This window comes from Hemibagrus wyckioides, linkage group LG20, assembly GCF_019097595.1.
Source record: "Hemibagrus wyckioides isolate EC202008001 linkage group LG20, SWU_Hwy_1.0, whole genome shotgun sequence".
In the NCBI taxonomy this organism is placed as follows: Eukaryota; Metazoa; Chordata; class Actinopteri; order Siluriformes; family Bagridae; genus Hemibagrus; species Hemibagrus wyckioides.
The window spans coordinates 16,354,875-16,382,506 of NC_080729.1; the positions used below are offsets into that span (position 1 = coordinate 16,354,875).

General features: G+C 42.5%; 1 protein-coding gene across 3 annotated transcripts; it reads left to right on the top strand.

Moving 5' to 3' along the window:
* arhgap45a (Rho GTPase activating protein 45a) lies at nt 1-27,632 on the top strand. 3 transcript variants are annotated; one of them, XM_058418294.1, is made up of 23 exons: nt 1-271; nt 2,487-2,841; nt 8,400-8,540; nt 11,280-11,364; nt 11,868-11,940; nt 13,951-14,026; nt 14,228-14,362; nt 14,623-14,684; nt 14,793-14,903; nt 15,053-15,133; nt 15,337-15,516; nt 17,010-17,147; nt 18,685-18,875; nt 19,787-19,908; nt 20,030-20,131; nt 20,627-20,725; nt 21,033-21,196; nt 21,315-21,503; nt 22,315-22,452; nt 23,332-23,570; nt 24,478-24,715; nt 25,477-25,543; nt 25,632-27,632. In XM_058418294.1, exons 1-23 carry the CDS (start codon nt 185-187, stop codon nt 25,880-25,882), a joined length of 3,324 nt encoding a protein of 1,107 aa, XP_058274277.1. In that variant the 5' UTR covers nt 1-184; the 3' UTR covers nt 25,883-27,632. The 3 variants fall into 3 exon arrangements, with proteins under 3 accessions (XP_058274277.1, XP_058274278.1, XP_058274279.1); XM_058418295.1 differs by having other exon boundaries at nt 20,033-20,131; XM_058418296.1 differs by having other exon boundaries at nt 2,502-2,841.

The window sequence follows — 27,632 nt, forward strand, 5'->3', positions numbered from 1 at the left end:
ACTCTTGCACACACACACACACACACAGGAAAACGACTTGCGAGACATGCACGCGCAACTGTCAAGGGCGCGCGATTGACGTACCAGAGAAACGCCGTTATATTTTATTTAGGATATGTGTGTATAGTCAAACAAACTACACTGTTTGTTTCAGTAGCGCAGTAAAAGCTTTGTTTGTTTGGAAATGTTTCGGAAGAGAAAGGAGCTTTCTAAAACGCCTTCGGTTTCAAAGAAGCCTCAGTCAGGAAATCCTGGAGCTCACTGCACCTCGGTAAGTTCACTTCAACAGCTTCGTCTCCTTCTTACATGCTAACGCTGCTTATAGACCCGCGCTGACGGATACGATATATGGACAATATTCCTTAAAAAAGAGACATTTAAATCTTGTATTTATTATACTTTTTTCTATTAACACCAAATATGTTTGAAACACACACACACACACACACAGACAGACAGACAGACAGACACACACACACACACACAGACACACAACTAACATCACACTTAACTGTCATTAGCCTGAGTTGCTAATTTAGCTATATATATATATATAATATTATGTATGCGTGTGTGTGTGTGTTTTTCTCACGCAACACAACAGACACCAAATTAAGTTCTTGTACAGTCTAAGCATGAGCTCTTAACCAATCAGAATCATCCATTTCTAAAATGCTGGATTCTCATTGGTCAGCACAACCGAATACAAATAGCTGAAGAAAAACCCCTAGGTGTGTTATATTAAAGGGGTAAAGGTGCAATTGCCGAGTTTTTAAACATCTTATTTGTAAACATAACCTGAACACGATGAAACAAGTCATCTAATTTAAGGCATGACCTCTTGATGTAAACAGTTACCATAAGTGTATTAAGTGGCTGAGAAATGCTGTTTGTATTTGGAAAGCTAGTTTCCGGTCCGGAAAGGCTTGTTTGTGTTCCGATGTCATTTTCTAGACCCTCTGGATCCTGAGTGTGGGGATTTCATTAACTTTGGAGGCTGGCTCAAGTAGTAAAAAAAAATAAATAACAGAATAATAATTTTGATAATTAAAAAGTGGATCCTATCTGTTTAGATGTTAGAGAGATAATCCTGAAAAAGAAATCTTTAAAAATGTCATGCAAATGTGGCCTGAAATGGAGTCAGTGTCACCCTGATTATTATTTTTAATTGGATGTTTTTCTATAAAAGCCGCATTATTTTATTCCTCTACTTTGCACGTGATAACAATTACGACAACATCTTAGCGCTAGTGTGTTACTATTAACCTGTGATTTGAAGTACAGCTGGTACTAACCTTGCACGTGTGGACAGAGAGAGAGAGAGAGAATGCAGAGAGGGAATAGCGAGAGAAAGAGAGAGAGAATGGCAAGCGAGAGAAAGAGAGGGAGAGAGAGAATGGTGAGAGAAAGAGAGAGAGAATGGCGAGAGAGAGAGAGGGAGAGAGAGAATGGTGAGAGAAAGAGAGAGAGAATGGCGAGAGAGAGAGAGAGAGAAGGAGAGAGAGAATGGTGAGAGAAAGAGAGAGAGAATGGCAAGAGAGAGAGAGAGAATGGCAAGAGAGAGAGAGAGAAGGAGAGAGAGAGAGAGAATGGTGAGAGAAAGAGAGAGAGAATGGCAAGAGAGAGAGAGAGAGAGAGAATGGCGACAGACAGAGAGAGAGGGAGAGAGAGAATGGTGAGAGAAAGAGAGAGAATGGCAACAGAGAGAGAGAGAAGGAGAGAGAGAGAATGGTGAGAGAAAGAGAGAGAGAATGGCAAGAGAGAGAGAGAGAAGGAGAGAGAGAGAGAGAGAGAGAGAGAGAGAGAGAGAGAGAATGGCGACAGACAGACAGAGAGAGAGAGAGAGAGAGAGAGAGAGAGAATGGCGAGAGAAAGAGAGAATGGAGATTGAGAGAGAGAACGGCGAGAGAATGGAGATAGAGTGATTATTTGTAGCCTTTTTGGGGTTTGTTTGAAATAGTTGAATAAATCTTGGCTCCCCATTGCTCTGAGCTCATGTACATGTTCTTAAATCTTTAGAAACACTCCTCTATTGATTTACTACAAAGCCGAAGTCTCAAAGCCGGCACCTTTAGTGCTCTTGAATAAAAAGCTCGATGAAGCCGGCAGCTGCAGCTATGACACTGTTAATGGCTTTTTTCTTTTTTTTCTTTTTTTAGAGAGAATTAGTGAATAATTTTTCTTAAGGTCATCACTCAGAGGTGTTTAGTATTAATTTGGATGCTGTGGTATTAGCAGGGGAAATGTGTTCGAGGTAAATCTTTCAGCCTGGAAGTGTATGGAAGTATGTTTTGAGTTAGGTTTGCTTCATTTCAACCCAGCTATGTGTTTCCATCATCACCACTGATACTGTCACCATCACCACTGACTCCATTTCATATTCATTTTAACCCATTACTTCATCTCATCCCATTTGTTCTCTCTCTCTCTCTCTCTCTCTCTCTGTCTCTCTCCCTATTTGTTTCCACGTCAATATGTAAATCCAGCTCTCGGTTCTTCAGGAGCAACCTTATAGGGACACTACCAATGGTACATCAACGCTGGCAGTGCCGGATCCCACAGTTCTGTCCTCATGTCCCAGCACTCCCAACGTCCATGCTAAGCTCATGGCTTCACCCACTGCCAACTTGAAGCGCTCTACAGGACTCAGTCGCCATGCCAGCGCCGCCGGGTTTCCTTTTCAGACTGCCGGAACCTGGGGCTTCAACAGGAACCAGTCAAAGTCCTCCGACAGCGGCGAGGGGGCTGCCATCGACGTGGAGGACATCCCGCCTTTACTGAGGGACGTGGCACGCTTCGCGGAGGCTGTGGAGAAGCTCAAGGATGTGGTGCTGTGTGAAGGTGGGCTTGAATATGCTTTTATTAAATAAAATAAATCAATTTGCTGGTGGAAAGATTGAAAAAAGTTTCAACTTTAAGGTTAGGTAGACGACGAGTCTCAGCAATGACCTTCATGGAGTCAGAGCTCATCTTCCAGTGTAACTAGATTACTGTGTACACACACACACACACACACACACACACACAGGCTATAAATAGATGGAAAAGCATTGCTTTAACACACACTACATAATGTCTTCGTGTTTTATCAGCGAATTCAGTTTTGGGAAGCTCTGAACTCTGTGTAAAAGTTATTAACCCGTCCGCATGATTCTGTGCAAGGATCACTATATCTGCTTTCAGATGCAGCTTTTTTTTTCTTGCTCTGTTTCCATGGTGATAAAGGGGAAGGAAAGGAATGGTGCGTCAAATGTTTTTGTTGCGACTTGCAGCTCGAGATCACACACGTCTGCTTTAACCGGACTACCCGCCCTCTGAAGCCAGGCTCAGGAGTCTCTTTAGAGGAATAAAACGGGCAATAAGATTCAAACTGAATAGTTAAGAAGGCAGGAACTTGATGGAGCACATCATTAAGGACATATAACTTCTCGTCTTCACCCTTCTATCAGTCTGTATTATTTGTGCATTACTGGTCGGCGTGTTGAAGGCCATGCAGCACTCACTCATCTGGTCGTCAGGCCTGACGCACTTCCTTGAAGCACTGCTATTTTCATCAACACTGCTTCCTGTTTACATTCTCCTGCCTGGGCAGGCCATAGAGACGGAGGCAAGGCATCATCGTGTGGGACTATTCTACTCAAATCCCCCTCTACTCTTGCCAAACCATCAAAGAGTGCCTGAAATACCTATAGACACGTAGCGACTATGTCAGTGAATGAAAGCTGGCAGTGAATCAGAGTGAGTATAGTTTGTCCTCATCAAAATGTCTCTTCAGTTTCAGTATTGCACAGTACTGTGACATTCTGAGGCCATTATATTAATGAACACCTACACTAACACAGTGCTTTCTCAGTGCAACAATCAGAATCATGTGTTGTCGTCAGAGGAGGTGTCTTACTGTCGAAAAACAAAACAAAAGACACAAGACTGAAAAAAGCCCCCCCCGAAACCACTGGAGAGAACTCTATGGAGATTTCTGATTAATAACAGGGCCTTATGACCTCTTATTATGAGCGTCTTTCATAATGGAGTGAGTGAATGAGTGAGTGAGTGAAAGAGAGAAAGAGAGAGAAGGCAAGAAAGATGGAAAGAGGGCAAGAAGGCAAGGAAGAAAGCAAGAAAGACGGAAAGAAGGCAAGAAAGACTGAAAGAAGGGAAAAAAGAAAGAGGGCAAGAAAGAAAAAAGAGAAGGCAAGAAAGATGGAAAGCAGTCAAGAAAGAAGGCAGGAAAGAAAGAAAAAAGAGAAGGCAAGAAATAAAGTAAGAAAGAGAAGGAAAGAAAGAAAGAAGGAAAGAAAGAGAAAGAAAGAATTTGAATGTATGTAAAGTGGCCCTGTGAGACTGAGAGTGGGCTTTAGTGTTAAAGTGTTCATTAATATTCAGCCACTGCTGCAGTGGGAGGTTCTTCCCGAGGTCTGGACAGATAAGCTGTAATCTCTCTGACGGTTGCAACAGGAAATTCAGTGCACTTCTGTAACTCACTGTGGATAACAACTTCTGCTAAATGCTGCAAATGGAAATTTCCTTTAACTTTATAACACAAGACATTTGTATCTACAACACAGGAGAAAAAAAATCCCACAGCCCAGCTCTGTGTGTGTACAGAGTGTGAGAGTGTGAGAGACAGAGAGAAGCCATTAACTGGAAACTGGAAGAAGTACCAAAGAGAGAGATCATTCACCGACTCTGTGGTAGACAGATAACGTCTGTGTTTTCATCTGGTGCCACATTCACCCACGTGACTTATTTGTGTGTGTGTGTGTGTGTGTGTGTGTGTGCATGGCAGGTGTTTTAAAAAAAAAAGAGAAAAAAGAAAAGAAAGAAAATCACTTCTAAAGAAAAAAAGTTGCAGGTTAATTAGAGGCGGATTAATATTGGAGACATTGGATAAATATCAGAGGCAGATGTTGATTACTGTCAGAGGCAGATTAATATCAGAGGCAGATGTAGATTAATATCAGAGGTGGGTTAATGTGAGAGGCAGATGTGGACTAATATTAAAGACAGATGTGGATTAATATTAAAAACAGATGTGGATTCATATTAAAGGCAGATGTGGATTAATATCAGAGGCAGATGTAGATTAATATCAGAGGCATGTGTGGATTAATATTAAAGGCAGATCAATATCAGAGGCAGATGTGGATTATTATTAGAGACACATGTGGATTAATATCAGACACAGATGTGAAATAATATTAAAGGCAGATTAATATCAGAGGCAGATGTGTATTGATATCACAGGCAGGTGTGGACTCATTAGAGGCAGATGTGATTTACGGCAGATTAGTAAAAGAGGCAGATGGGAATTCATTTTAAAGGCAGATTAATACCAAAGGCAGCTGTTGATTAATATCAGATGCAGATTGGGACTAATATCATAGGCAGATTAATATAAGAGGCAGATGTGGATTAATATAAGAGGCTGATTAATGTCAGGGGTGGATGTTGATTAATATCAGAGACAGTTGCGGTTTAATATTAAAGGCAGATTAATATATCAGACGCAGAATAATATTAGAGGCAGACATGGATTAATATTAAAGGTAGATTAATATCAGAGGCAGAGAGGGATTAATATCAGAGGCAGATTAATATCAGAGGCAGAATGCAGAAACAGCGAGTGTATTTAAATGTTTGTTTCTTCATAACCACAGCATTAGTGACCACTGCAGTATCTTGTGGTCAGATTCACATGTTCTTCTGTCTGCATTAAAGTAAACTGGCCGATCGTGTAGTGCCTCAAAAGGTTACTTGGGGACAAGGTGAGTGACTCAGAGACTCCTGAGCCTCTACAATGACGTGTGTGTGCTAGGGTGAGAGCTGAGCAGATTGTAGGGGACATTCCCCTTTAACACGGAGCAGCATCAGTGTGGAAAAGATGAGGTGCTGGAGCTGATACTGTGGAGATGAGAGAAGTAAGAGGTTGCAGGCTGGAAGCATCTGGCTTTGTATTCATCGGTTAGTCAGGTCATAGTTAAAGAAGAAAGATGGACCATGGTGCGTTTGCCGTCTGAAATCCGCTACGTTAGTTTGTCCGAACTAAAAGAAGCTGTTTCGCTCGTTTGAAGTGGATCAGACGAGCAATTGTGTGAAAATGCACCACTTTTTCCCCCTTTATTGCATTTTTCCAGATGCCCCCCCACACATAAGATGCATTTCTATGCTTAAAGTGAACAGCACAAAGACCTCGCTGTGAAACAGAACAACTTCCTTTGTTTTCCAGTAGACGATGAGATTTCAGTCACCCGAGCTGACCTCGGCACTTTCATAACACTGCTTTATTTGTATGAAGTAATGTCAGGATTTCCTTTGTTCTTGATTACTGACTTCAAATCTTAGCTCCACCGTATTCATGAACTCGCTCAGTAACTTACTTTAGTAATCATCGTAATTGTCCTCTGCCAAAATCTCAGATCTCGTTCTTGGGTGTTTGTGTCAAAGGCCACGGGTGTGCTTTAGGAGCTGCATGCAGAAGATTTATGTGAAAAGGCAGAAACCGAGGAAGAGAGGCGGGTTTTTATACTGCTTCCTCGTGCAGATCTGTGTGCTTAGTGGAGACATTATATATATGTCTCCACTAAGCACACAGATATATAGTGTTTTTCCTGAGTTGCACATATTTGTGCTGGGTGGAGTCATATACCGATCAGGCATAACATTGACAACCTGCCTAATATTGTGCCTTGATCCTTTATGGCATGGACTCCACTAGATCCCTGAAGGTGTGCTGTGGTATCTTGTGTTGGTTGCCACTAAAACAGCCCTGACCCATCATGCATTGTGTATTCTGACAGCTTTCTATCAGAACCAGCTTTAATGTCTTCAGCAATTTGAGCAACAGTAGCTCGTCTGTTACATCGGATCACACGGGCCAGCCTTCTCTCCCCACGTGCATCAATGAGCCTTGACCGCCCATAACCCTGTCTCTGGTTCACCACTGTTTCTTCCTTGGACCACTTTTGATAGATACTGACCACTGCAGACCGGGAACACCCCATAAGAGCTGCAATTTTGGAGATGCTCTGATCCAGTCGTCTATCCGCCATCACAATTTGGCCCTTCATCAAACTCCCTCAAAATCCTTACGCTTGTCCATTTTTCCTGCTTCTAACACATCAACTTTGAGGACAAAATGTTCACTTGCTGCCTAATATATCCCACCCACTAACAGGTGCCATGATGAGGAGATCATCAGTGTTATTCACGGCACCTGGCAGTGTTCATAATGTTATGCCTGATTAGTGTATGTCTATATACACACATACATAATGAGCACTAAGGGCCTTGCTCAGCATCCACTGCTGGGCTCCTTCCTCTTTACTAGTCTAACACCTTAACCACTAAAGCTACCACATCCCTCAAGGGATGAAAATGGCCCTGCTTTCTTTATCCTGTTGATCACAGTGGCACTAGCCAATCGCAGGCCTCTATGAGTCCATGCATGTGGAAGAGAGCAGATTGCGTTTTCCACCCGGTGTGTGTTGTGCTGCTCTGTAAATACCGCATGGGTAGCAGTTTGAAAATGGTTGACTTCACACGTTTTAGACCAAGCGCGTGTTAATTTTCACCTACTCCAGTTGGTGGTTGCCATGGGGGTTTCATAGAGGAGAGCTGGATGGTGCGTAGGAAATGGCAGATGACCACATTGGGAATAGAACAATGGAGAGAAATTGTACAAATAAGTAATGAACTGCTAAGCACTGAGGATATAGGTGTGAAACTACAATGTAAGCTGAATGTAATGTAGTTAAAATGTAGTGTAATTGAACACAGAGGGTGAGTTAGAAGTACAAAAATGCTGACACAGCGAAGCACAGCAAACACAGCTAGTTATCCATTAGATAAATGCAACGTTGCTACTAGATAATGATACGAACTCCACCATGTAACAGATGACGCCTGATGATAACTTCATACCAAATTACAGAACAAAGAAAAACCTTATTGTTGAGCAAAAAAAACCCATCACTCCTAAGGAAAATTTCCTCTGATTGTTCCTTAAAATATTAGACACCAATATTAAAACCAGTATTTACAATGGTCCTTGGTGAGATTGTACTGACTAGTGTCAGCTTCTCAGTGTGAAACCAAAGATGCTTATTAGATCACTCTGTATTGTTTGTGTGTGTGTGTGTGTGTGTGTGAAAAACTGTGATCTGTTTGCTGTACTAAACACTTATGCATTTGTGTTTGTGTTTCTCTCTCTCCCTCCCTCTCTCTTTCCCTTTCCCTCTCTCTCCCACACTTTCTCTCTCTTTTCCTCTCTCTCTCCCATTCTCTTTCTCTCTCCCTTCTTCTCTCTCTCCCTCTCTCCTTTCCTCTCTCCCACTCTCTGTTTCCCTTTCTCTCTCTCTCTCTCTCTCTCTCTCTCTCTCTCTCTCCTTTTCTCTTTATAGATAAGGAGTCCCGGAGAGCGGTAGCACACGAGTATCTGGGGGAGGTGTTGCGTATCCTGCGGCAGGTGATCAGCACCTATCCTTTACTCAACACCGTGGAAACACTCACCGCTGCCGGCCGACTCATCTCACAAGTCAAAAGTCAGTACCTCCTGATAATTCAGAAAGCTTCAAAACCATATACATATCTCACTTCCTCTTTCCTTGTTACTATCCGGACCAGATCTCGTACGTATGTTTCACGGTTATCGAGCCTGAAAATACTTCCGAGCAGACAGAAATCCAGATCTGGAACCTATTCTATTTAACGGAACTGCCCCAGACATGTGCTCTTTCAGCAGTGTGGCATGATGGAGTGATGACAGTAAACAAGTGCATAGAGACGAGTGGGTGAAACTTTCACGCCTTTGTCATTCCCCTCTCATAAGACACTGGCGTTGCCACATCCTACACCATGGCAACGGTAGTCATTTGATTATTTTTGTTTTCTACAGACCACAACTATCTCGCTCTGTTTCCGAAACAAGGTGGAGATCAGTACCCACTAATCACAAGCTCATAAAACACTCTCAGACGTTGGTGAAAGGGCTCGAGACTTGACACACACTGTATTTTTATTCGTCAGAACCAGTCAGCTCTAACTGAGCTACAGTCACATACCATGCCTGAGAAATGTGATTTTATAAATACACTTTAATCTGAATTCTTAAGAAAGTTCAGCTCTAACACACTAACACCACAGGGACTTTTATGCCATTTACAGAAAGCTAGTTTAGTCTGTGTTACGCTCAGTATGTTTTTCACTATGGGGAAGTCTTCAGGACAGAAGAGAGGGATCAGGGACTTTTGGGGCTGGTACACAACATTAATCCTAGCTCTAATCGATTCAATTTTAGTATATCGTATTTTTAATAAATTAAAATCGCCTCATCACATCACTCCATGTGGATTATTTTCCTATATATTTAGCGTACACTGTTGGGTTTTATTCCATATACACCACCTACACCATGTTTTCACTAGGATCTCAGTGATGTCATCCAAACCATCAAGAAAATCTGGATACTGATGCTAAACATCTGTCTTGATTAGCACTAAAAATAAAACACGGTTTCGATCATACTGAAAGTAGGCCCCATCGTTCCCCACCCACTGATTTTGTAGATTGGGTTTTGTGGCTGTGGGTGGATAAAAATGCATGAAGTGTTATTTATATGCTTATTTTCTCATTTTCTTTACGAATGACTGTGTAGGTCAAGCTCTTGAGAATATGAGCATGAGGACCAACAGATAGCATTCCTCAGGCTGTTAGGTCAAGCTAGCTTTTTTTAAGCCTTTTTGTCAGGTTTCAGTTTTCAAGCCAGTCATAATCTTTGCATCCAGTTCCATACTTGTTCTCCCTTTTACTGTTATTATAACCTTTGCTTTTCTCTGAAGGCTTTTCACCATATTTTGGAGTCTGCTTGTGAGGATTTGTGATCATTCATTAATGAGATCACTGATATCTGGTCATTTCAAAGATGTCCAGCTTTGGCTAACCATGTCTTAATGGAGCTTTGCTTCATGCACAGGGACATTGTCATGCTGGAGCAGGTTCAAGCATCTTAGTTCCAGTGAAGGGAAATTTACAGTAAACAAAGTGCAGGTGTCCACATACTTTTGGCCAAGCAGTGTAACTTCTTACTCTTTCACTTTTCTGTAAAAGCACCTGTGATTCAAAACGCAAGTTTATATTAATGCGTTATCCTCTCTATAGTAATGTTTCCTTTACAGCTGATTTGGATTTAAAGGTACACCGATCAGGCATAACATTATGAGCAGTGAGAGGTGACATGAATAAGACTGATGATCTCCTCGTGGCACCTGTTAGTGGGTGGGATATAGTAGGCAGCAAGTCAACATTTTGTCCTCAGAGTTGATGTGTTAGAAGCAGGAATAATGGGCAAGGGTAAGGATTTCCACTGGATCAGAGCATCTCCAAAACTACAGCTCTTGTGGGGGTGTCCCCGGTCTGCAGTGGTCAGTATCTATCAAAAGTATCCTGGGCCCCACCTCGCAACTTACAGTACTTAAAGGATCCGATGCTGACATCTTAGTGCCAGATACCACAGCACACCTTCAGGGATCTAGTGGAGTCCAATACAATATTCGGAAGGTGGTCATAATGTTATGCCTGGTCGGTGTACATGGGTTGATTATTTTTCACCATGTTTAATGCAGCCATTCCTGACCTGATGTTATTTGCCTGGACGATTCCAAGCACAGAGATACTACCATGTGAGCGACCAGGCTTTAGAGCGTTAGCTAAGATAATAATATAATAATGTACGACTATCTATCAAGTGCATGAATACATGCTCAGGGAAACGGGAAATGGTTATTATTTTATGTTTTTTTAATCATGTTTGTGTCTCAGCTAAGAGCAGAATCCCGTGTTAAAGATAATATTCACATCTCCCGAGTGTGTGTATTTTGTCAGTATGTTTTTGGATGCCGGTTCCTGGTGCCTGGGTTGTTCCCCTTTTTTAAACTGTGCATAAAGTCGGTATTTATATGCCAACAAAAAGTTTGTGTACTTAATAAACTGGCAACAATCCTGCCTGTTAGAAAGATCCAAGCCGTATGAAGCTGGTTTTGTCCAAAAATCTCTGGAGTGAATTTCTTGCACCTTACTCTCAGCCCCGAAGTGAAGCTACACGAGGGGGCAGATCGTTCTACAGTGGCGCTATTTGTAATGTAACTCCCGGGTATCTTTCCAAAGCCGGTGTTTGAGTGATTGTCCGACAGCAAGCAGAAGTAATCTCGACAGCTTCACGGCATTGTCTCATGCACCGTTCGTTCACACACCACACAGCATTGTTTCACATTTCCTGTGTGCAGGCTTCAGTTACGAAGGCAGCAATGAGGCGCAGAAGAAGGACTTTGAAAAAGCCATCGAGACCATCGCAGTCGCCTTCAGCAGCAAGTGAGTCCGGTAGTGTGTGAGCTACATCATGTGATTATAAAATAAACTTCCCTTTTTCAGATTGAGTGTACATCACAAGTCTGGGTATGACCAGAGCAGCTGCGTTAGATGTAACCTGTGGGCTTCTGAAAAGTTAGGCATCGATAATGTAACGGTATCACAGAAATCTGAGAGTGGATGGACAAATGGACAGTGCTATTGAATTCTTATTATTTTTCTGTAAAAGCAGCCGTGATTCGAACCACAGGTTTATATTAATGTATTAGGGTAATAGTAATATTTCCTGATAATAAACACGGTTTATTTATTATCAAGTTATTCATGCTGTACACCAGGATGGATACATTTTCAGTCCCTCAGACACAGTCATACACAGACATCAGACTTTAGATAAATACAGAATCCAGTGTAAAAAGCAAGCTTCCTCGATATGTGATGCACATGAACTCACCATGAGTTAAAGCGTATTATCTCTCCATCTATCTCTTTATCTTTCCGTGTAGTGTATCTGAACTGCTGATGGGCGAGGTAGACAGCAGCACCCTCCTGTCTCTGCCTCCCACAGAGAAGAGCAGGGTAAGCGTGTGTGTGTGTGTGTGTGTGTGTTGTGGGACATAAAAAAGTACCAGTGGCACCGAAGAATGCATTAATCTATCTATTAAGACATGAATTCAGCACTAATAACAAGACATGTGTTTCCACAAACGGATCAGTTAAGTGCTTATTTATGATCCTGAACTTTTTGCTGATGGGAAAATTGTAGCACTGGAGGAAGGGGTGAGAGAGAGACTGAGAGAGAGGGAGGGAGACGGAGAGAGAGAGGGAGGGAGACGGAAAGAAAAAGAGAGAGACACAGGGAGAGGGAGAGAGACTGAGAGAGAGAGAGACAGAGGCCGAAAGAGAGCGTTAGAGAGAGAAAGAGACAAAGAGACACAGTAAGAGAGACAAAGAGAGAGAGATCTGTATTCTCCTTAAACCACTGAGGTGTATTATCACTATGAGCTCCCCCAAGAACTAATCACCCATCCAGCCATTTGCGAACTGTCTGTGCACAAAAGGGAGGGAGAGAGCAGGGCGGATGTTGTGTGTGTGTGTGTGTGTGTGTGTGTGTGTGTGTTTTTGTCTGTCTGTTTGTTGCTTCCTGTTCTAGGTTTTTGTCATAGCTTCCTCTTCTAACTATCTTGAGCAGACGGTCTCCAATCGATTTTTACACTACCTCTTACTGCTTCATTCAGGATTCAGCTCCAGAATAAAAGCTTTCTGTCATCAACCTTCTGTCCCGTCTTAAAATTCCGCTCGGCTTCACCGTAGTCATCCGGACCGGACTGAAATAAAAAAGAAAAGAAAAAAAAAAGAAGGAAGAAACCCGAAAGGCCACCGAGGTCACAGAGTAAACCTGACATTCATTCTAATGTGTTATGTCCCCACAAGATACACTCACATGACTGCAGATAACGACCCGCATAACTAGAGAAGTGTCGGCTTCCTCTTTCCACCCAGTTCTGGCAAAACACTTGAGCTATACTTAGCGTGTGTGTGTGTTTTTTTTTTTTTTTTAATCAATTCCCTCTTATTGTTATTTGAGTAGATTTGTGTAGATAATAAAGGCTGTTTAAAGGACATCAGCTGCAAAAATCTAAGAAAATCATCTGCAAAAAAGAGGGTTTCCTCTTCAGCCAGAAATCCAGCGCCTGCATTTATATTATAGGGAAAAAAAATGTATAAAAACGACTTATTCTTATCATGGCATAAATTAAAGCTATATAATATGGACAAAAATATTTTCATGCTATCTCTGAGAACGCTGAAGGCTTTCAGAACCGAGTAGAGAGAGTGATTCTCCTTCTTTTTTTTCATTCATTGCATCAGGAGGTCAGTTTTTCACCTGGTATTTTTCCATTCTTCAGCTGTCCGGTTTCTGTAGCCATTGTGACAGTAGCCTTAGGTTCCTGTTCTTAAGTAACAGGAGTGAAACCTGATGTGATCATCTGCTGATGTATGTCATCAAACCTTAAGCTGCATTTACTGTGCATCTTGTGTTGCTTTTCTGCTCCACACGATTGTAAAGAGTGGTCACTGAAACCAGTCAGGTTGTTCTCCAGACTGGTGGTGGTAGCTCAAGTGGTTAATGCTCGGAGTTGTTGACCAGAAGGTCAGGGTTCAAGCCCCAGCACCACCAGGCTGCCACTGTAAGGCCCATGAGCAAATAACAACAACTTAACTCCTCTAACCTCTCGCATCATCAAGGCACTTACACACACAGGCTTACTGGCTGCTTTAATGTTTTCCATAGCTTTCTGTGTAAATGCTTCCTCGGTAACCTCAATGACTGAAAAACAAGTTAGCTTATAAATAATAAATCATTTTAGCCTATTGATGCTTCAAAGCTCGAATAAACAGCTGGATATTACCGCACGAGGTTCGTGAAATATATTTTGCGTTTATTCAAGGGATTCCTGCCTCCAAACATTTTAAGAATCTCTGGCCAATATGGTGATAATGATTAACAAACAGTATATTGTGAAGCTGTAGAAGACTGATTTGTGTATATTGTGTGTGTGTGTGTGTGCGTGCGCGTGTGAATAGTCTATGGAGAACTTGTGCGGACTGCCTATGGGACAGGGTGTGGATGGAGGGAACCGATGCGACCATGACGACTGTAGTGAGTATCGGATTGACACACTTCTCTCTCTCTGTCTCTCTGTTTCTCTCTTTCTCTATCTATCTGTCTGTCTCTGTCTCTCTCTCTCTCTGTCTCTCTCTCTCAATCTCCGTCTCTTTCTCTCTCTGTCTCTGTCTCTCTGTCTCTCTCTGCAGCCTGACTGTGTTCCTCATTATGTGTGTGTGTGTGTGTGTGTGTCAGTGATGAGCCCCGAACAGGTGGATATCCTCCTGCAGCACAGTGAAGGAGGAGTGGACTCAGCTCTGGGCTACGCAAAGGCCATCGCAAAATACATGAAAGACATCATCACCTACGTGGACAAGCGCATCGTACTGGGTAACTGAACACACACACACACACTTTGTCTTTGTATGTGTAGCACCTCTGGTCTAGGAGGAACGTTGTTTCACTTCACTGTGTACTGCATCAGCTATATATGGTTGAAGTGACAATAAAGCTTCTTTGACTTTGACTTTGACACACACACTGTGCTTTTGTATTCTTTCACTCTACCCACTCCTTTATTTCTCTGTTTTTACCCATCCTAAAGATATGAATTTAAATAAAGTCATGTTTTGAATTTTGTTTGACATTAGAGATGGAGTTTGCTAAAGGTATACAGAGGCTGTATCAATCGAGCAAGCAGAGCTTTACACAGGTAGATCGTGTGAGTGTGTGTGTGTCTATTTAATATATAAAATTAGATTTGTCCTAAATTTCTTACCACACTCTCTCTTTGTGTATCTCTCTGTCTCCCCCCCCTCAGACCCCCATGCCATTGCTGTCAATCTATTCTCTGGCTCTGGAGCAGGACTTGGAGCAGAGTACGGGTGTGCAGCAGTCCATAAACTCTGTGCTCACACACTCCTTTCTACAGGTAACAGTAGTAACCCTACTAATTATTACACCCAAGCACATCCCCGATATTTGCTAACGTCCGTTCAGCACGCATCTATGAGTCTAAAAGAATTATGCTGAAATTGATCAGATGATTCTAATGTCTTCTCTGCCTCTAAACTGTTTCAGCCTCTGATGCAGCGTAAACAGGAACATGAGAAGAAACGTCGCGAGGTTAAAGAGCAGTGGCAGAGGGCCAAGAGGAAACTGGTACGCAGTCACAATGGCATATATTCTCTGCCTGTTGGAATAATAAGCTTCAGAAGAGTTCATTCAGACACTAAAACATGTGTCTGGATAGTTTTATACGAGGACAGTGAAGCGGGCTCTGCATCTCTGCGGTGTAAAAAGAGCAGTGTGTTATGTTTACCAAGAATGCATGACACCGAGTGTGCTTGTCTCTACACGTACAGGCAGATGCCGAGAACAACCTGCGTAAGGCACGCCACTGGTACCTGACCCGCTGCGAGGAATACGAAAAGGCACGGCTGGTGGCAAATAAGGTGGAGGAAGAGCACAGCGGAACAGGAAGTGGCTCCACCCACAAGACTCTGGACAGGAAGAGACGACATGAAGAGGAAGCTCGCAACAAGGTCAGTTCCTGTACCAGACAGGAAATGACTCATCGCCTCAAACGAACGACTCGAAGAACAAACTGTGACTTGTCTGCACCTCACCTAGACCGAGTTGGTGGTGCAAAAGTGTTGCAACATTAGATCACGATTTTAGGGCTTTACATGCAGTGAGTGCTTCCACCCACATGTGCACAAATCCTGACTGTTTGTGAAGAATGATAACCTTGACCCTGCATAGATAAAATAGGAGAAGGTCTGCTCCCGTCCCTTAGCATTTAAAAGCACACCTTTAACACGTACGTTTATTTTAAGCATATTACTTAGTAACTACTATCTAGAATATTCAGTAAATACAGTAAGATTAATATGAAGCATATGTAGTTACAAGAGTGAAGATTGTTGGCTTAGACCTGACAAGAGGCGGAGGTATTTTAAGTGGTTACGCAAAGGGTTACATAACACAAATATTTATATCCAGAAGTTTCCATCAAGATTCAGGCCAGTAGTAGCAAGTCAGATTATATAAAGTTTGTTATCTGACTCCCGAGTATACTGTTAAACCCGAACAGATCTCGACAGGTATACAAATAGATGAAGAGAACATATGTCGATCAGGCATAACATTATGACCACAGAGGGGTGAAGAGAATAAGACTGATGATCTCCTCATCATGGCTCCTGTTAGTGGGTGAGATATATTAGGCAGCAAGTCAACATTTTGTCCTCGTTGTTGATGTGTTAAAAGGAGGAAAAATGGGCAAGGGTAAGGATTTCCACTGGATCAGAGCATCTCCAAAACTACAGCTCTTGTGGGGGTGTTCCCGGTCTGCAGTGGTCAGTATCTATCAAAAGTGGTCTAGGGAAGGAACAGCGGTGAACCGGCAACAGGGTCATGGGCGGCCAAGGCTCACTGATGCACGTGGGGAGCGAAGGCTGCAACAGAAGAGCTACTGTTGCGTAAATTGCCGGCAGGTAATTTACGCAACAGTAACGCATAATGTTATGCCTGGTCGGTGTAACTAAAGAGAAATGTGTCAGTTCTATATTAAAGGTGGCTAGTATAATAAATACAGTATTATAAAACACTATGTGGTATCAGGTTATAGAAATATTAGAAATAACAGGTTCATGAACGACCTTTGTTGCTTATAAAACATTTATAGTAGACCAGTTCTTCTTGTTATCCTGCACGCTGTAGTTGCTATAAACAGTAGTTCCCTCAACAACCCCTATTTCTCTCTCTTAAAGTAAATAAGACACAGAAACAAGAAAGCACTGGCCATATATATATTAAATTAACATTTCCTTATCCAACATCAGCATTGTTAAATATTTCTCCTTTTAGAGTTAGCTTCTATAGAGTGTCAGCCATAACATGAAGGTGTTTCTGTAGAAATGATCATCAGTGCTGGTGTTATTGTTGAGAATATTAATCTGACCACTCCGAATCAGTGCCGCAGTATAGACTTGTGTATCATATTTCTCAGTATATATTTATTTGTGCTTCGCAGGCGGAGGAAGCTGAGGCCACATACCGCACTTGCATCGCTGATGCCACCACTCAGCAGCAGGAGCTGGAGGACGTGAAGGTGAACGTGTTGAAACAGATCCAGGACGTCATCAGACAGAGTGACCAGATACTGCGTGCAGTGAGTATTCACCCTGAACACTCATTCTTCTACTGAGGCTTCCCTACACGGAAAAAACTCCGCTCTACGCTTAGGAACAGTCTGGTATTTGCAACAGACCACTTTTACATTATACATCATACATTTTGCTTAATCACAAATGGATGCAATATCATATCATATTCTGATATATATATCTCTCATACTAAGGAAAAAGGTCGTGAAACCATGTTGTAATTTGCTGTATGAAACATCTGGAAGAGGAATTCTATATAGCGTGGTTAGAAAAGGCAGGACTACAAGCAAATTCCATATGAGGGCAACAGACTGGTGTGATTCCTAATTGTAAGACAGGAAAAACGGGCGAAGGTGAAAACCAGGAAATTAAAAAACTATGGAACATGTTACAGGAAATGAGCAGGCTGATGAAGGTGAGACACAGAATAAACAAACACTGTCTGGTAACACACAACACGGAGGTAAAGACAAGACAATGCTGGTCATGCTGAGAGAGGTAATTCTTAACAAATTTAGAATCAGACAGACAGACAGAACACTGGAGAGGAATGGCATGCATGGGTGCCGTCCATGAAAGAAGCCTCTCCTAAAGCCCAAGCACAAAAAAAAACCGTCTAGAGTTTGCCAGGGCCCATGCTGACAAAGATAAAGACTACTGGGACTCTATACTCCGGAGTGATGAGACCAAGATAAATATTTTTGGAACTGAAGGCCTCAAAACTGTATGGCGTCAAATACAAAGAAAAATGCATGGTGCCTACAGTGAAACATGGTGGTGGCTGCATGAGTGCTGCTGGTGTCTGGGAGCTGATGGCATCATGAATTCACAGATGTACTGCTCTATACTGAAAGAGAAAATGCTACCATCACTCCATGCCCTTGGTCGTCGTGCACTTTTCCAACATGATGATCCTAAACATGCATCTAAGGCCACTGCTGGATTTCTGAAGAAGAACAGGGTGAAAGTGGCCAAGTATGTCTCCTGATCTGAACTCAATTGAACACCTATGGGGAATTTTGAAGAGACAAGTTGAGCATCAGTCTCCATCCAGCATCCAGCCTCTAAAAGAGGTCATTATGGAAGAATGAAAAAAGATAGATGTTGCAAAATGTCACCTAGAAGGTGCTGTCGTTAAAAATCATGGAGGCCATACAAAGTAATAGATGTAGTTTTTGTTGTGGGGTGTACTGATTTTACTCGGATGGATGGATGGATGGATGGATGCTTTATTAATCTCAATGGGAAATTTACATTAAAATAAGTAAGAATAAGAACATATCTAGAATAAGGTGTACTGATAATAAATGCAGTATTTTATATATGAAGGAATATGTGGGTTGGTTTCCCACGCGTTAAGCTCAATCCTAGACTAAAAATGACTTTAAAGCTGAATCACCACTGACACTGTGATTTAGTACAAGACCAAGCTTGAGTCTGATAAACTGGCTCTCTGTTAATTAGATGAATCATTTGAAGCCTAAATACGTTTGAGACACTCTAATTGTGAGCCTCTGGCTGGTTTTTTTTTTTTATCATCAGTGCACCATATCGTACTACCAGATCCTGCACATGCAGACGGCGCCGCTGCCCGTACATTACCAGACACTGTGTGAGAGCTGTAAGCTGTACGATCCCGGCCAGCAGTATGCTGCACATGTCAAAAACCTGCAGCTCAGCACGGAGCGCGTCACCGTCTTCCAGTTCGAACCCTACTCCGCCTCAGGCACACAGTGAGTTACTCCGTCTTCAAAGAGTCACTTATTACAGGGTACTTCCATGCTTCGTCGCCAAAGGTGTGGCTGGCTGCGATGATGTTTATCACTGTCATTTTGTAGTCTAATGTCAACAGAGGAGCATGAAAACTAATAACCAACATACACTGATCAGACATAACATTATGACCACTGACAGGTGAAGTGAATAACACTGATGATCTCCTCATCATGGCACCTGTTAGTGGGTGGGATATATTAGACAGCAAGTCAACATTCTGTCCTCGTTGTTGTGTTAGAAGCAGGAAAAAAGGATTTGATGATGGGCTCACATTGATTGTGAGCATGTCCAAAACTGCAGCTCGTGTGGAGGTGTTCCCCGGTCTGCAGTGGTCAGTATTTATCAAAAGTGGTCCAAGGAAGGAACAGTGGTGAACCGGTGACAGGGTCATTGATGCACGTTGGTAGCAAAGGCTGGCCCGTGTGATCCGATCCAACAGACGAACTACTGTTGCTCAAATTGCTGAAGAAGTTAATGCAGGTTCTGATAGAAAGGTGTCAGAATACACAGTGCATGATGGGTCAGGGCTGTTTTGGCAGCAAAAGGGAGACCAACACAATATTAGACAGGTGGTCATAATGTTATGCCTGATCAGTGTATAACTCGGTATATTCTAAATCAGATAAATTGTCATCTGTGTAAATAAAAGTAATTCAGTGGAAAAAACGAGGGAAAATTTCCCTTCAATTGCTCCAGTGACAGAAGATGGATATAGGAAATAATCGACACAGGGGTGTGTCCTGACATGAATCAGAGTTACTGTAACGTAATTAATTTTTTTTAGCACAGCAAGTTACAGCAATAAAAAATAAAGTTTCATAAGAGCAACATGTCTGTAATACTGTGTTAACAGTGTGTCTCTGTTTAGTCATCCTGCTCGCCCACATCCTGATAACATCACTGATGACCAGCAGCACGGAAACACAGAGACTCCACACACCAATGAACTGGTGGTGTCTGCAGAAGGGGGCGTGGTCAAGACCAGAAGAGGTGTTTTTTTAGAGAATGAAAAGAATTCTGAAAAATATTGCATGTCTTATTAATCAAAGAATTGTAATATGTTTCTTATGGTGTTCTGGCTGTATTTATTTTTTATTTTTATTTTTTTTAGCAGATCGAGCTCATCAGGCTCATAAGTCCTGGCCCTCCACTCTGAGTGACACAGAAAGTGTAGGAGGAGGAAGTGGACTGGGTTCTCCTACAACCAGCTCAGGTTCAACCTGCAAAACTAACCACACCAGGGATATTTACATTTGGCAAACACTCTTATCCAGAGCGACTTACAATTTATCTCTTTTTTTTTATACAACTGAGCAATTGAAGGTTAAGGGCCTTGCTCAGGGGCCCAGCACTGGCAGCTTGGTGGATCTGGGATTTAAACTCACAACCTTACGATCAGTAGTCCAATACCTTAACCACTAAGCTCCCACATCCCCAAAATACAGCTTAATTAGTGCGCTATGACACACTGATACAATTGCGAATACAAATTTTTTATACAACTGAGGGTTAAGGGCCTTGCTCAGGGGCCCAGCAATGGTATCTTGGTGGATCTGGGATTTGAACACAAACTCAAAACCTTGATGGTCAGTACTCCAACTCCTTAACCACTAAGCTACCACATCCAGGGACAGTCTAAATACATGCAAGACAACACTACATAAAAGACATGTGTTATGTACATGCTCAAGTGTGTGCACTTTCACAGGAGACGTCTCAAAGGCCCTGAGACCGGTGTCAGCCGGAACCTTGTCTTCCAACGAGGACATCGATGAGCAAGATGGCAATGTGACATCTTTTGAACAAAGTGAGCACCGAACACTCTGTCTAAATATCGTCACGATTATTTAAACATATTATAAGGATGTATTAAGCCTCCCAGTGGTCCAGCGGCAGGATCCCGTGCTCTCATTGCCGTGGCCCGGGTTCGATTCCTGGGCAGGGTGCTAACCCAGCCACTGAAGAGCTAACTCTCAGTGCTGGTTGCATCAGGAAGGGCATCCGGTGTAAAACCTGTGCCAAATGATCTGCTGTGGTGACCCTGAACAGGGGAGGAGCTGAAATAACAACAACATAAGGACATATTAATACCATGTGTCTGATTTGTATCAAAGGTATGAACGGGATTGAACCAGAGATGACCGTGTCCACTGGGCCGTTCCGCAATGTGGGTCTGTCCAAAGCCGCCAAGACACATCGGCTACGGAAACTCCGTGCTCCGTCCAAGTGCCGCGAGTGTGACAGTTACGTGTACTTTCAGGGAGCAGAGTGTGAGGAGGTGAGCTAAGATTAAGCCTAAGATCTTAACTTAAGAAATATTAACTATTTACTATTAATACTATTAAAAAGAGTATTATTTGCACTTGAGCAAATTTATATTTAACTGTGTGTTATAGTGTTTTCTGGCCTGCCATAAGAAGTGTCTGGAGTCCCTGGCTATCCAGTGTGGCCACAAAAAGCTGCAGGGCCGGTTACAGCTGTTCGGCCGAGATTTCTCCCACGTGCCGCAGGGTGACTCGGATGGAGTACCCTTCATCATCAAGAAGTGCATCCAGGAGATCGAGAAGAGAGCGCTCAGGATGAAGGTAAGAGAAGAACTGGGTCTTTAATGTGGGTTTGCTGATCTGATAAGGCATCAAGATGATGTTTTTGAAAGCTTAGAATTAATATCAGGGTTCCCATGTATGTTAGAAAGACTTGAAAATAGATTTCTTGGCATGGAAAACATTTGGCAAATGAGATAAAATCATGGGCTATTCAGCTGGGAGGACATAATACAATAAAACAGTGAAATATATTGTATGTAGCTGTACACCGATCAGGCATAACATTATGACCACCGAGAGGTGCCGTGAATACCGCTGATTATCTTCTTATCATGACACCTGTTAGTGGGTGGGATATATTAGATAGCAAGTGAACATTTTGTCCTCAAAGTTGATGTGTTAGAAGCAGGAAAAATGGACAAGGGTAAGGATGACATGGCATGACAGGGCTGTTTTGACACCAAAAGAGCGACCAACACAATATTAGGCAGGTGTTCATAATGTTATGCCTGGTTGGTGTATATTTCGTATTTTCGCTGATGCCTTACTTGAGCATCTGTTCACAGTCTGTGTGTTGATTTTGAATGTTGTAGTGTGTCACACGGGCAAATCAAAGCAATATTGTAGTGCGTGAATGCATGAAAATATTTATCGCTGACATTTATTAAAAATATGCTTATTATTAACATTATTTATTTAATAAAGTAGCATACTTTTTTTTGCTAGTTTTATACAATAAACATTTTTTAAGGCAATTTTAAAGGACAAAAAAAATACTGCTCTCATTTATTTCTGCTCATAACAACACAGAGTTAATGGTGTGTGTGTGTGTGTGTGCATTCTCCTTTAGGGAATATACCGTGTTAATGGAGTGAAGACACGCGTGGAAAAGCTGTGTCAGGCGTTTGAGAACGGCAAAGATCTGGTGGAACTTTCTCAAGCGTCTCCACACGATATCAGCAACGTACTCAAGCTCTACCTGCGACAGGTGTTTTAACCAAGACTCTTCTGGATCTGTAGACAGTTCTGACACATGTCCATCATATCTGGTTTTCAAAAACCGAAACATTTCTCTATCTAAGAACCCATGAGGAACTTTTTTATTTATTTTATTGTTAAATTGCACAACAGGGGTCCTGATCTGCGATCCCTGTGCACCGTCACCTTTTTTTTCCTGCTTCACGCCGAGGTTCAGTCGAGGTTAGACAGCAGAAAGCATGAAACTGGGCAGGGCTGGAGTTGAGAAAACTTGTGTCAACATGTGTTCAGAGAATGTGTCTGCTTACAAGTTAATCTGAAAACGTTATGCACGCGAGATGGTCTGTTATGATCCATTTTTCCAATCGTGTAAGAGTCCATGTCATCCGATCAGGAAGACTTTATATTCGATTATGAACATTATACAAATTCTTTTCTTAAAAAATTTAAGCTACATGAAACACTAGCTAATGAGAAACATGTTATTAGAGAAGTACAACAGACTTATTCATGTCTATATGCATTTTCTATACCCGCTTTATTCCTAATTAGAATCCTATCCCAGCACACACTGGGTGAAAGGCAGGGGTACACCCTGGACAGTTCATCGCAGGGCCACACACACTCACTCCTATGGGCAATTTAGAATTGAATACATGTTTTTGGACTGTGGGAGGAAACCTCAGTCCAAAAGAGACATGCAAACTCCACACAGAAATGCCCCTACCTGTTTGAACCCAGGATTCGAACCCAGGACCTTCTTGCTGTGAGGCAACAGTGCTAACCACTAAGCCACCATGCTGCCCCATTTTTCGTTATAATATTAGATATTAAATAAAAGCTACACCTTGGAATCTATGACTTAACATCATCTTTATTCCCTCTGCAGCTGCCAGAGCCCATCATGCCGTTCCGCATGTATAACAAGTTAATGGGGCTGGCAAAGGAGAGTATGTACACTGACGGTCCAGACAGAGGAGAAGGTTCGAAAGGCCCTGAGCTGCAGGATCAGGGAGAGCAGACCGACCCCAAGGTGCTCAACCTGGTAGAGAAACTCAGAGAGCTGCTGAAAGATCTCCCACCAGGCAACATCGCCACGCTGAAATACATAGTACAACATCTGCACAGGTGAATAGAGCAAAATCTGGCCTATTGACTGAACTTGTATAAAGGATATTAAAGCATATTTTTAAAAGCATATATTTTTTGACCTTCCCTGTAGTAGATTATTAGACAAGATATGCTGGAGATACAAGTGTGCTTAGATAGTGTATCTTATCTCGAAACACGTTGTTTGACTCAATATTGCTATTTTGGCTACAAGATTTATAGAAAGAATATATAAATCAAATAAAAGCTCACTTGAGTCACTAATATACACCAATCAGCCATATCATTATGACCACCTGCCTCATATTGTGTTGGTCGCCCTTTTGCTGCCAAAACAGCCCTGACCTGTCAAGGCACGAACTCCACTAGATCCCTGAAGGTGTGTTGTGGTATCTGGCACCAAGATGTTAGCAGCAGATCCTTTAAATCCTCTTCTTGCTGACTACGTCAGTAAATTGAGCAACAGTAGCTCGTCTGTTGGATCGGATCACACGGGCCAGCCTTTGCTCCCCACGTGCATCAGTGAGCCTTGGCTGATGCTCTGATCCAGTCGTCTAGCCATCACAATTTGGCCCTTCGTCAAACTCGCTCAAATCCTTACCCTTGCCCATTTTTCCTGCTTCTAACACATCAACTTTGAGGACAAAATGTTGACTTGCTGCCTAATATATCCCACCCACTAACAGGTGTCATGATGAGGAGATCATCAGTGCTATTCACTTCACCTGTTAGTGGTCATAATGTTATGCCTGATCAGTGTACTATTAGATCTGAAAATTCTGTGTTTATGTGAAAGTTGATTTGACATCAAAATTGCCACCAAAACTAAAGGAGCAGGCTTACGATTGCAAACAATTTTAGATTATGTGCTAATGTTTATTAATTTAATAATGACAACTAATCCCTCTCTTTCTTTCCCTCTCAGAGTGGCTGAGTTGGAGGACGATAACAAGATGAGCTTCAGTAATCTGGGCATTGTGTTTGGGCCGACCCTGATGAGACCCAAACCCACAGGTGCCACCGTTTCCCTCTCCTCCTTGGTAGACTACCCTCACCAGGCCCGCATCGTCGAGGCCCTCATTGTCTTCCAGGATCATATCTTCACCTCTACAGTCTCCTGGACCACATCCTCATCCTCCTCGAACTTCACCATCCAGGGCCAGGTAAGAGCAGAGTAATGGAGACATACAGATGAAAAGCACACAGGTGTGAGTGTGTAGAACAATTTCAGGGTGTGACATGGCTAGAAGAGCGTTGATATGAGTATAGCGTTGATCTAAGTCAGAGGCTGAGGATTAGGATATTTCAGCACGTAAACAGAACAGATTGTTAGGAATGTTGGCAGCTTACAGTAAAAATGTCAAGTAGGGATTCAGGCATGTCTCACCAGGGCTGGGTCTTGGCATAAATAATATCCTTAGCTTCCGAGTGTGGTGTCCTCAGGTGCTATTTTACAGTCTAACACTTTGTCATGGTGTAACCCCTGCGGGTCCTACTCGCACCTGTCTCCGGCGTGGGAGGGCGCACTAACAAGAAGGCTAAAGATTGCAGCCTTTAGTGTCAGTCGTTAGTGTGCCTCTTGAGATCAGGGGAGTGAGGTTTACCTGCACAGCACCTACCACTGGCCCCCGTTACACTCACCCCCTCTGAACCTCACTCCCATCCGGGTCACGGCACCAATGTAGCCCCCCCACGAGTCCTGCTCGCACCTGCTCAGAGCAGGTCTCAGGCATGGGAGGAGGGCGCACTAACAAGAAGGCTAAAGATTGCAGCCTTTTGCGTCAGTCGTTAGTGCGCCTCTTGAGATCAGGGGAGTGAGGTTTACCTGCACAGCATCTACCGCTGGCCTCCGTTACAATGGCAACAAAAAAAAGGAGAAATTGATATAGGAAGTCATTGATATTGATTGAGTGTTTCTTTGTAGGAGGGCACTGATGGAGCTCAAGAGGTGGAGGAGGAGCAGAGCAGGTTGGCCTCAGAGCATGACTGTGGTGAGTGACTAAAACAAACGCTGTATATGATACCTGTGAGCTTCCACCTTCAATTAGCATCATTTCCATTTCGTCTGTGTTCACTCAGGTAACTCTCTGGGTTCATCCGGCTCCCGCGAGCGCTCTCTGGACTCGGACTCTGACGGAGAGGACATGGGGAAGGTGAATAAACGGCTCATTCTGGTGAGCCAGGTGAGCGAAACCAGCACCGAGGATGACCAGATAAGCCCCAGAGTGAGTCTGGACCTGAGCACGATCGTCCCAGAGACCGTCCCCGAGCAGCCCAGTGACACGGAGGACTTCAGAGAAGCAGATCCAGAAGATCCGGTTGACCAGTAGAGATCAGAAACACCAGTTCAATCCATCCAATTCAGTCTGTATTATTACTACGGTAACAATTAATGCGAAAAGTGTCAAAAGCGATGAGTCGAGTTACTCTCAGGTTAATCAGCACACTCAAAGTCTTATGCACTGAACCATTATTTTAATCTTTCCTTTAAGTATGGTTGTGTAAATGATGTTTTATACACATCCTTTCTATTTGAATGTTTTTAGGCACGTTTCGGTTTCTATATGGAGTGAATGTAACCAAAAATGAGTTGATAAAAGTGTTGATAAGAATGCAAATAGCGGTGATGAACAGTCAGGGCACTTACCTTGTGAGAAAATCTGAGACTTTGTAAAGTCTTATTTCATGTGTTCAGTTTTCAGGGGGAAAATGTGATGATCAGGGAGGCGACATTAGTGCATACGGCTACTGAATTTCCACACGAGTTCAGCTTTGGAAAAGAGCGCCGTGAAATCCTATAGCTTTCACACAACTGTGATGAGTATAATCATTTGTTATAAACCATTTATAAAGCCTTCATTATTTTCTATTAATCCCCCACAAACACAAGTTAACCAGCAGGAAGGTGATTAAAAAAAAAATGCTTTTAAGTCATTAGGGCATGAGACTTATTTAGAATTAGAATGATTTTGCAAACATTTATTATTTTATCGAGTCGTTTATTATTTTCTTTCATACAATGGCCACCAGGGGGCGCCATTACATTTCAAAATTTCAAATTTAATACAAAACTTAGTGATGAGAGACTCCTTCATAACGATACTGTAAACAATATTTACTTACACTCTTAGGGAGATATAAAAATTTTTACATATGGCTCATTTTTCTTTAAGTTTATTTAAATCACTTTTTTTCGTTTGCATTCTTCTGCATTTCGGCCAACTTTCCCTTCAGTGCTTTTTCCCACCAAACCCATTTCATAATGCTCTCATGTGTTCTCGTGAGGTCAGACGTCTCCTGTCGGCTGAAGGACGGTGTTCTAGCACTCTACATGCACTAGTAAGTATTAACAGGCAGGTTGCCATCTTTGATGGCCGTAGCGATACAGGGCGTATATATTTACACCGATCAGGCATAACATTATGACCACTGAGCGGTGCCGTGAATAAGCCTGATGATCTCCTCATCATGGCACCTGTTAGTGGGTGGGATATATTAGGCAGCAAGTCAACATTCTGTCCTCAAAGTTAATGTGTTAGATTCAGAGCATGTCCAAAACTGCAGCTCGTGTGGAGGTGTTCCCGGTCTGCAGTGGTCAGTATCTATCTAAAGTGGTCCAAGGAAGGAACAGTGGTGAACCGGCGACAGCCAAGGCTCATTGATGCACGTGGGGAGCGAAGGCCGGCCCGTGTGATCCGATCCAACAGACGAGCTACTGTTGCTCAAATTGCTGAAGAAGTTAATGCTGGTTCTGATCGAAAGGAGTCAGAATACACAGTGCAGGACAGGTCAGGGATTTTTTGGCATCAAAAAGGGGGACCAACACAGGCAGTCATAATGTTATGCCTGGTCTGTGTATAGATTGCAGCAGAAATAAGGTTACTACTGAAACCAAAACTACAGCGCTGTACAGACTGATATTATTCTTTTATCCTTACACAGATCTTTGTACTTAAATTATATCGTTGAATGTTCTCTTATGTTAGATGTTATGTTGCTCCATTTTCTTTAACATTTCATTCATCTCATTGACTTGAATATGGAACCAGTTGGGTATAATAATAATAATAATAATAATAA